The sequence below is a fragment of the Cicer arietinum genome, chromosome 4 (genome assembly GCF_000331145.2).
Source record: "Cicer arietinum cultivar CDC Frontier isolate Library 1 chromosome 4, Cicar.CDCFrontier_v2.0, whole genome shotgun sequence".
NCBI lineage: Eukaryota > Viridiplantae > Streptophyta > Magnoliopsida > Fabales > Fabaceae > Cicer > Cicer arietinum.
Genome location: NC_021163.2, coordinates 9,025,172 through 9,036,507, shown reverse-complemented (window position 1 = coordinate 9,036,507; position 11,336 = coordinate 9,025,172). Strand labels below are relative to the sequence as shown.

The 11,336-nt window shown below is 34.7% G+C and overlaps 1 protein-coding gene across 1 annotated transcript; it reads right to left on the bottom strand.

Moving 5' to 3' along the window:
• Positions 1-303: 303 nt before the first annotated feature.
• On the bottom strand, positions 304-10,220 carry LOC101511758 (conserved oligomeric Golgi complex subunit 1). The gene is made up of 7 exons (XM_004496118.4): positions 9,441-10,220; positions 7,397-8,890; positions 5,372-5,566; positions 4,162-4,442; positions 3,710-3,889; positions 3,075-3,249; positions 304-1,069 (listed from the first exon to the last, which is right to left on the bottom strand). Exons 1-7 carry the CDS (start codon positions 10,119-10,121, stop codon positions 893-895), a joined length of 3,183 nt encoding a protein of 1,060 aa, XP_004496175.1. The 5' UTR covers positions 10,122-10,220; the 3' UTR covers positions 304-892.
• Between the last annotated feature and the right edge of the window lie 1,116 nt (positions 10,221-11,336).

Genomic DNA, 11,336 nt, shown 5'->3' with positions numbered 1-11,336 from the left:
AATCACGTCACTGAAATATCCATAGTCCATCTTTGCATCAACCCAAAATATGTATTGTGATTCGTTCGTCACAGTACTCACTAGGAGCTTTTTGCATTTCCTTTCTTTACAAAATACCAAAGAAATGAAGATTTACATAGCCAAAGAAATCTCAGATACTGCTTTTTATTTTACAAAAGATACTACTTTTTACTTAAAAGCACATTTTAACATATATTACTACAATTAACCCTATATCACGTTGATGTTATGCTCTAATTAGAGTTTAGTTACACAATTACTGAAATGAATGAACCAAAAAAGTGTTAATAATATCGCTTAGTAATTTATTTGAATTCAGTCTTGTCCAAAACAAAATCTACATTAACCCAGTCCATTGAATGAATAGCTTACAATATAGAGTTACATTAATCAGAACCTCTGTTAAAACAAATATAAAATCTAACACAAGATAATTTGATCAACTATTGACAGTGACCAAAATTTAGAATAACTCAATAGCCACAAAATTATACCTGCTCTCAACCCTGACATTAGCATGACCCCATTTCAGCTTCCTTGAACCATATAACAATCGAATATGTAGCTACCATAAACACTACTTTTGCTCTTCAATCTGTACTCAAATTTCCTTGTGCTTATTTCACAACCGCTTTCAAGCCAAATGACGTTAACCACGGCACTCAACATTACAAATCCTCATCCCCGGTTCATATATATCCACTTGCTTAGCATATTTTGAACATTCGGAGCTTCAAATATGACTGTAATGTTTCTCTAATTACAGTAGTGCCGTGTATGACGAGTGATTTGAAAATTTGTTATTAGACATCACACTTTCTGATAAGGAGACTTTGCAAAAGGGCACTAGGGGTGTCTTTCAATCATTGGGTCATGATGAATCTGATCTGGGAGCTGTAAAAGATGAAAGAAGACCAGCTGCCTGAGCAGGTAGAATATCTCCAAAGGTCGACATAGCCGCTGCAGATCTGTCCTTAAAAATGCCAACTTGCCCATCAGTCAGCATAGATCCCAGTTTAAATGTACTCTCCCCAAACCTGCTTCCAACCTAGAATAGATGAACAAATTGTATCAAGTCTCGACAAAACTATGCTAATAAAAAAAGAAATTCTAATCAGATTTAGGATAGGCAAGAATGGTGACAAATCAGTATACAAATGCATTTAGACACAATAGTTAAGTCAATTTTATAGAGATCATTCACATAACGGGTGAGGTGATACAGCTACGGAATTCCAGCTAAAATTGCAAACAATGCATATTGAAATCTACTTGGTCAAGTAGAAAGGTATGAATTGCTCCACCAAAAAGCATTTGAAGAAAAAATTATCCATAATTTGCTAAAACTTATGAATGATTAGCTCAACAAATCAGGAACAGAATAGATAGCTTTCAAATATGCTCAGCCTCAGCTCAGATCCCAAAAAAGTATTATGGCACTTGAGATATTAATAGGCATTAAAAGAATCAAGTATCATAAAAACATGTGGTAGACAATACAAACACTAAAGGCTAATGTTAAGCTCTATCCAATAGATGAATAATGGATTACCAAATAATAAATGAATGGTTATGGTAAGTTTACTTTGTTAATAGTTAGAGGTGATGAATTATATCCTAGAATTCACATACTTATCTAAAATTAATGGTATTTCTGGTCCTTCTACTCAAGCTAATGCATGATTTTAACCCAATAAGTTTTTGCTCAAATTCAATTTGTTTTTTTTCTTCTAAATTGTTAGAATCAAGTCATTCTGTTAACATTCTTCTACCTTAAACCCTCAAAGTCTTCATTTTCCACTTGACCAATAAATATTGAATTGACTAAAACATTTCAAACTCTTTCAATCAAAATCCACCAATGAAAACGTCATATTTTACCCAAAATAAAAATATCCCAAACTTTTACCCACTTTGAAATCCTAATTTCACTTTCTACAAAATCCTTCAAATTTTCACCAATTTTTCATATTGTAAACGGTTCAAATAGTTCCTGTTACCGCAGCCTAAATCCCTAATGAATTGAATAGAAAATGAAGATTTAGAGGTTTTAGGTAAAGGAAATCTAACAAAAGGACTTCATTTCAGCTATAGCATAAAATTTGAGCATAATTATTGGGAGAAAGGAATTGTGCATTAGGAAGACCAAAAGTGCAATTCAGTCTTTTACTTACTAGTGCAGTGGAGGGTTGACAATATGGTAGCGTCACGGTGAGTTCTCTACTGCTCTCTCTCTCTCTCTCTCTCTCTCTCTCTCTCTCTCTAATTACTTTTCCTTTTAAGCTAAAATAGTCAGGTAGGTTACTTGGGTTGGGTCCCACTCCACTTCATGGGACAGCAATGATATTTTACGTTTATTTAATTAGGTATAGAGGAGGACAGAGAATTGGCAAGGTTGCATCAAGTAATTTTCTCTATATCAACGCTATATCCAGTGGATTAAACAAAATTCCAGTATAGCTGCAAGACTAGGATTCATATGACATTTCATAGAAGTTTTTATATGATCTTTGATGTTTTTCTTATCTCTACATCGGATTCACTTTGGTACTCAATAATTTTACTACAAATAGGTGTTAATTGGGTGGTGTTACTGGTAGTACAACTAAATGGATAAAACTTTTCTAGGCTAGAGCAGTGCATGATACAGGTACTCAGTAATTTTTATCCCATCACATAATTCGAAACAACTTAGTATTATGTAGAACTAAATACTGCAATAGTACAGTCCAAATAAATAATTGAGGCCTCTTCAGACTTTGAGCAATACGCACTCCATATATTTATTTGGCTAACAGATTGAAGTTTTATGAAACAGTAGCTCCACCATGTATACAAAATATAAGGCCAACTTGTGACAAGAAAGAATTTACCACAATAGTATGGCTGCACAAATAGATAAAGTTCATTGTGGTGCCATGAATGTGATAATTAGCAAATGCATGAAGTTGCGGAATAGCTACATCTTGTGATATCTTATTCAAAGATTATTAGTGTCCAGCATTAGATTGCAATGAGGCAAAAAATAGTACCAGAATTTGATAGAAACTTACTTGAATGAAAGACTTCAAAAATGGTGCTGCTACCCCCAGACTTGAGCTGTCATCCAAATTTATCTTTTGAGAAAGTTCTCCATTTGTAATTGAGTTCCATGAACTTCTTGACGAGATTTCATTTGAAGATGGGGTGAATGTCTTCTTTGGCCCTCTAGAGGACAATGCTGGAGCACTGGATTTACCGAGATTAAGATGTATTTTTGTAAATAAGAGTATATATTTTAGGTAGTCAATTACTGACTTTGGTACATTAATAGGTTTCTAAGCAAAACTTCCATAAAACGACATTGAATCACTCAAAATTGAAAAATTTATTATCTCATTAAATTAGGAATGATACAATATAAAGTATATGCATGCTTAGCAGAAACAATAATCCCTAGTATATGGGGATTGAGAGGGATTACAGCTTAGCTGTATATCTACTCTATCTATGGAAACTATATCATATCAGATGATAAAAGGAAGGAAATAGAGACATAATTGAGAAAATTACAGAAAGACTCAAATACAGTCAACAGAATAAATCATTGGATTCAAATTAAATATATAGAATGATGGTACGAGAGCCAGGCACAAAGCTGTGCATTGTGAAAAGACAGACAAAGAATAAATTACAATAGTTAACTGACCTGATGGGGAGGTATTTAAACCGGGGAACTGTAGAGCACCTCAGAGTATTTGATTCTGAATTAGTAGCCAGTTTCTGAACAGTATCTGTGTACATTCTGTTAAGTTGCACAAAGAAACCAAAAAGAACAGCATGCCGTAGATATGACTGCCTCTCATTCTCCCAGAGATATGGTTCATACCTTAAACATGTAGATAAGAAATCATTGTAAGATTAAAAGAGGGAGACTTCAGATGACAGCACAGACATCACTAAAGGGACAGAAACTATTGTCCAGCAGCACCAATTTAATCTTGCGCAAGAAATGCACACTACAATGAGTATTTTTTTCTACATTTTCCCTTATTTAGTTATTACTCCATAAGTCACCATGAATTGCATTACCTATGGTCTTCCTGATGTGCTGCCATATCTAAGAAAGAAAAACCTCGAACAGAATAATGAGAAACTTACGTAAGCCAGTCTATAGGATCTAGTCTCTGAGAAAGACGATTTAACAACTGATTAGACCGTTCTCTAATGACTGAGATTGTCAAGCTTTGGTCCTGCTTTCTTCTGAGAGATGACTTTGCCTTTGGGTTACTAGGTAATTCCCCAACCAAATTTGAATCACCACCAGAGAGAACATCAATGACAAATTTGACATCTAACAAAAGCTGCAAGACTCCTTTTTCGGTCACTTGATGAGCATCACCCATTTCATTGGAAAGGAAGGCCTCAAAAATTCCAACTACCTGTATAGTGAAATACAGTCATTGTAGATACAGATGTACAAGAAGTCAAACACAGACACGGTAATTGAAAGTTGAAAAGACACGGTAATTGAAGTCAAACACAGACTCATTGAAACTGAATCTTTCTATGTTTCAGTTTTCTTTGGCCACTAGTTCACTCCAGTGTTTCAATAGGTAACTTACAATTAATATATTGTAGGGGGAGAACGATGGTCTTGGGGATATTATGATTATCTCCATTACTCTAAAATCTTAGAGTCACAGGTAAAATTTGGCGATCAATGTGTTAATCCAAGAATACCAACTATATTTTCTACTAGGAATTGATCAAAGATTAAAACAGATAGAGATCCTTCCTATTTTTTTAAATGAAATGGAATTACTATAACTTTGGTGTATAAATATCTAATTAATGTTATCAATTTTATAAATGTGTGCATTTATATCATTTATTTACTCCAAAACTATAGTAATGGACACCTCTATTTCTTTTGAGAAATGGAGAGGATCTTGACCCGATTAAAACCATCTCGATTTTAAGTAAGCTGGCAAAGAAAATACCAGACTAACTTCTGCAAATTCTTAACTTGAGAATCCCCAATTGAAAAGACACTGAAATAACATATCAATTTAATGGGACAACAATGCCTTAAAAACCGCCAGAAGGTAAAAAAAAAGTCAGGTAATAAATGGAAAAATTGTAGAGCTTATGCAGTCTTTTTCTGCATTCTTAGTTCACTTCTCATGATTATTGTGTTGTATGCTATAATGTGAGGACATATAATCCCCTTCTTAATCTACTCCTTTTCTCCTCAATAAAAACCATTTTTCTTGAAAAAAATTATAATCAAGAGCGAAGGCTGGGATAAAAAAGGCCACACCAGTGAACTTGAAGATCAAGTGAACTAACACATTCACAGAAAACATACCTTTTCCAATAACCTTGATGCCAGTTTATGCAAAATCTTCTTGTCAAGTACATGACCTCCAACTCGGTGAACTTCTTCACAAGCTCTAAATAGAAATGAGATTATATATAGAGAAGGCATAGATGGAAGAGATATTTTCATATCTGACTGGTTCTCATCAGACTGATCTTGCTTGACGACTATATCCTCCCATCCCTGTTCAATAAACAAAAAAATGAACAACCTACAGATTAAAGGCTAAACGATCTTGTTGTTGTATCACCAACAATAGATCCCCAATAAAAGGTAGAAGCACTAGTAATGATAATACCATTACACTTTGATAGCACCTACTACTCATTCAAAAAGGTAAACAAAAAAATCTAGTTAAATATTGATAGGCGACGAGTTTTCAGAAGGCATGTACCAATAAAAGGTTCCATATAGAGAAATAATAAAGAGGACGCCGACAATGATAATAAAGAAATATAATGCTAATTAAGCTGACATCACAAAAACTTTATCACCTACAAAACACAACAGCCGAAACTTATCCCACAAAGTATGGTTTACTAGAAGCACTGACTAACGCTATTGAACTCTGAAAAAATAAAATATCCAAAACCCATTTGTAATATCATCTAATACGTCTTCCAAAGTAAACACAGGATGAAGGTAAGCAATTCAAAACCCATAAGATTCATTCATATATAAGACTTATAAGTTGCAAAGCAGAGTATCAAAGTGAGCATGTACTTCCTTAACGAATAAACAATTCATTTCAATTTGTTTTGGTCTTAATGTGTGGTAAATTGGTAAGTGCTGGATAAATTAAATCAGTGGGGATATATATGACTTTCTCCTTGGTATTTCAGTGGTGGCTCCTTCCATTACCACAACCACTTAACTTAAGGAAGGTTCTACACTTATGTGCATGTATCACTGCAAGGTTTGAGAGTAATGAAAGTTTGAAAGGACAGAAAATTAGGCAAACAGAATGCTACTGATTCATTCAATTTAAGGTGAAAAAACCTTATCATCACATACTAGTCAACAGATTTCTAGTACAATACTACTATTGAGGTGGTAATTGCGGGAAGTATAAAATTAAAAATCAGTTTATTTTCAAGAATATGGATCTTACAATGTCATATAAATAAGGCAATTACTCTCTACTGATTCAAAACGATAGTAAGTTATTAACAACAGCAGTCTGGAATATTTGGATATGAAGCTTACTCAACTCGTCACAACTCACAACCCTAATAGATGGTGACAATAATAGGATTTAGGCTTCCTCAGTTTTGGCAAAGGCTCTGAGAAAAAGAATGTTGGAACTTGAACGGATCAGTGTGTTAACATATCCTTGGTAAGACGCCAAGACCTTAGGCAAATTTACTTGACAAAAATAGTAATATGTATGCATTATGGTATAGTACTTCACTGATTCCTCCATAATATTAGCTCCAAGCTTTAAACAACTTTGTGTGTATTAGGCCATATTTCTTACTATATCATTAAAAAAATTTAGATCTTTCAAGTTTTCACAAGATTCATACTCCATAGTAGTATAAATCATATTCCCTGTAGTTGTTCACATATATATGTCTCAGTAGAGTATTTATCAGATCAGAATATTATTATATGGTATACCATGCTATATAATTAGTCAAATGATGGATAGATTTGTCTGACCGATATCTTTTAAAAGGCTTTCCTTTCTACTGATATACTAATGGGTTGAAGAGCTTAAATTTAATCACTCCCTGTATTTTCTGTTTTTATTTTACTCTTTATATGACAAATTTTCTTCTGCTCGTGCTTTCCAATTTATTTACTCTCACCCTACAAATTCCTATTTTATTAAATAAGATTCAAAAACAACAAACAAGCTCTTGAGGAAGATACCGGTTCTCCAAAAACTAAAGGCTGATCAGAGGAAAAGTAATAGTACGGTATAACCATAATAAATAAAACAATCTTAAACCATCACAATTCATGGAAAATTAAATAAAACAACAGAGAAAATGGGAAAGTGGAACTTACCCTCCCAGGCGTGCTCAAAGTTAAAGACTCGTCTTGTTTAAGATCTTGAGAGACAATAGCAGCAAGCTCATCTGACAGCCATAGTATCCATAAGTTGTAGGCTCTAATGCAAAGATCCCCTATAGTCTTATTCAGTTCTTCCAATTCACGGCTAGAACCTTCTCTTGCTCCAAACAAGGCAGCTGTGGCAGAAGAATTTTGCCTTTTAGAGCCAAGGTTTGTTTGTCTTCCTGGACTATCACAGATAGAAGAATCAGATCCAAAACGAGAATGTTTCACAAGAGATGGTAATTTCCCAACTGTAGATACATTCCCACTGGCCCAAAATCTAGGAGAACCAAGTATCAAGGGTATATGTTTAGAATGGTTTTGGAATGCAAACAATAATCTCCCAATGAAAAGGGATTTTTCAACTGTAACAGTTGTTGGTACATCCTTGTCGCCATTTTCCATTGAGCCATATAAACTGTCAAGTTCTTTTTGCAATGCCGTCAATATAGCAGACACATTTTCATAACATTTACTTTGCAGGTATGGTGCGAGATCCTTTAATCTTTGGGAGGCCTTCGGAGACTCTAAGAAACTTAATAGATCCTCAAGGATGCTCTGACAAGAAACATCAACTGCGTCCCTGATTCGACTTACTTCAGGACCAAAATAGGCATTAAGACAAGACTGAAATTCGTTCTCTTCAGGCAGGACTTTAAACCCAGAAGCAACTCCAGTTTTTCTGGCATTGGATTCCAGAAACCAAACACCACCTGCTGTATAAGGTCTGGTCAAGTACCTCAGAATATCATTCTGTTTGGTGAAAGAGTCAACTACTGCAGAAATTGTGTTCACCACATCAACAGTGCCAGTTAGCTCCCTAAATCTCAAGTCTATGATTGTTTTCATTCTACCAAGAAAAGCGTCCTCAAATATCTCGTCCCAGAGATCAGAATCATCTTCCAAAACAAGTTCCCGAATCCTACTCCAAGGCAACTCAATCTCAGATCCAAAAACACTCTTCAGCCATTCTAGACTTCCCTGTAGAACTTGTTTACTTTCCATTGTTTCCCTTATTGATTTCTCAGCGGAAGCAAGCTCCTGGCCACTGCCAATGGCATCAATCAAATTTATTCCACTTATCTTATTTACACATTCTTTCAACCAAGCAAAACAAGTATCAGCTATGTAACGTTTGTCAAGCATTACCATGACCGTTTCCAGCTTATCTCTAAAAGACTTCCAAAGCTTAACTTCCTCGTCAGGATTGGGAATCCCACCAAACAATTGTGAAGCTGGAGGAGATCCAAGAATGACTTTGTAGAAAAGGGGCATATCATTCAACACTTGCAAAAATGACTCACCTATCTGACCCACACTGACCTGAATTATTCCCAACACATCACACAAGACTGAAACCACCAAAGAGGAATCATCGCCTGCACCAGCATTACCCAAAATTTGCAATATCCACGACTTCCTCGATTCCAGAAACAAGTCCAACACCTGTGTTTCATCAACAAATCAGTTTATACCCATCAAATGAAGAAGAATGAACCAACTGCCCACATCCAAAATGATACAAATCTACAAACTATATAATCCCCAAACGACACACCATCTCCAACCAAATTCTCAATCCAAAACAACTCCACACCAACCTGTTTTTCATCAACAAATCAGAGTACACCCATCAAACTAAAAATATATGCACCTAACTAACAAACTAACCAACCAATCATATCTCATATCCAGTGTTGTCAATTGCGGATAACATAAAATAGCAATTTGTTCAAATTCCGCTATACTACAACACTATAGTTCCACAATAGTCACTATTTGACAACATTTTGTACTAAAAAACTATTTGACAACAAATTGTACTAAAAAACGAACAGCAGAATTCAAATTTCGCTAGGCCACAGCATTGATATAGCTTCTACAAGTTCTATTTGACAACATTGCTCAATCACACAAACTCACAAATTCAAAGCAATTAAAACACTCCAACTCCGCAAATTCCCAATTCAGACTATAACAAAATTAACAAAATTACCTTCTCCGGCTGAAACTCGTCGATAACAGCTACAGCAGCGAGGGCATCAGCGTAAGCATCGATAGGGAGTCCGCGATCTAGCAAGCGATCACGGCTACGCTGCGAGATCTGAGCTCTAAAGCTCTCGACGATCTGCCACTGATGCTGAAGAAGAGGAAAATTGGACAAGATCTTGATCTTATGCTCATCGGAATCTAGAAACAAACGTTGATGCACGTGCTTGGCACGGATGTAACGCGAAGCAGCCTCAAGGAACATACCTTCGTCTAAACATCCCCATATATTTTCCGGCGTATCGACGAGGTACTTGACGCGGCAAGCGATGCCGTAAGTCCAGGCTCGGGATTGGGAATGGAGGTTGGTTTTGGATTGGGATTGAGATTGTGAGAGAGAACGGATGCGATCGTGAACGGCTGTGATGTTTGCGGAGATTGCGTTGCATGAGGCTTTCATGTTGACGATTGAGTCGGCAGAGTCAATTAGGTCGCGGTAACGGTTACCGACGAGTTGACGGAGCTCTTCTTTTTTATCGTCGATCTGTTTGCGTGTTGCGGCTTCGGTGTTTCGGATCTCGGCGATTGGTTTGGAGCGGAAGAGAGACTCGGCATCGCGGTAGCCTGAAGTGGAAATGCGGTGGTCGTCGGCGTGTGGCGACGCCGCCGGAGGGGATGTGACTCTCATATTTGGTGTGGCGGTGAACGGTGGTTGGGGTTTATAGTTTGTTATTGGTTCGACATTGGATTTAATTGAGTTTAGAGAGAAAGGATCACATGGGCAGAGGATGATCAACTTTATAAGTCAATTTTATTTTTAAAGTCTTATTTATTTAAATCCATCACAGTTATTAAAAAAAAATCTACATTATATCGACCTATATATATTTTATTATTTATTAATATTATTTTTTATTAATTATATTAATAATAATATTTTTTTATTTTAAATTATATTAATTAGACAATCACTTCATAGTCATTTCATATTAGTAGTCCCTTTCATATTTGGTAGTTGTTCTATATTCGATAGTTATTCAATTAGTCAAACATTCTATATTTGGTAGTCGTTCTATATTGGTTTGAAAGATAATAATGAGTGCTTTGTTTTAGAAAAAAAAATGTATTCTTTGAAATCAAAAATTATTTTTTAGAGTTTAAAAAATATTTGTTTCAGATTTTTAAAAATTATTTTGTTAGAAAAACTATTTTTTGTTTAATATATATAGATATGTACATTGATATTAGTATATGGAGAGCATTATGTAGTATGAATAGAAAATTTAAATGTTTTAACGTGAATAAAGCTTTTAAATAGACTTTTAGGTCATACTAGACTTTTAAAAATGTCAGGTCATGTCGAAAAAAAAATCTATGATAGGCCGTTAGGGATGGGAATAGGTTAGGCCGTCCATCAGGGACCGCTGACCTTTTTATTTGGACCTCTGACCTATTTAATAAAAAGGTTAGACTTATGTTGTTTTTAAAGTCTATTTATTTAAATAGGTCAGGCTCAGACTTATAAAAAAGACTATTAAGCCAGACCGGCCTATATATATTTTATTATTTATTATTATTATTAGGCTAAATTACATCTGTGGTCCCTTAACTTAATTTCAGGTAACATTTTAGTCATTTATCTTTTTTTTCCCGATTTAGTTCTTTATTCCTAACAATATCAAATAAAGTATGAAAATATGAGTTTATTTGACGATTTGCGTTACAAATTTGATGAAATTTGTATTATATTGAAGAATATAATTAATTTTATGAGTTTTGATTGAATTTTTTTTTGAATTTTTGTATAAAAAAGGATAACATTGTTGAAATTTTAAAACATAAAATACTAAATTGTCACTTAAAATTAAAATAAAGGACCAAGTCGGAAAAAAAAAAGATAAAT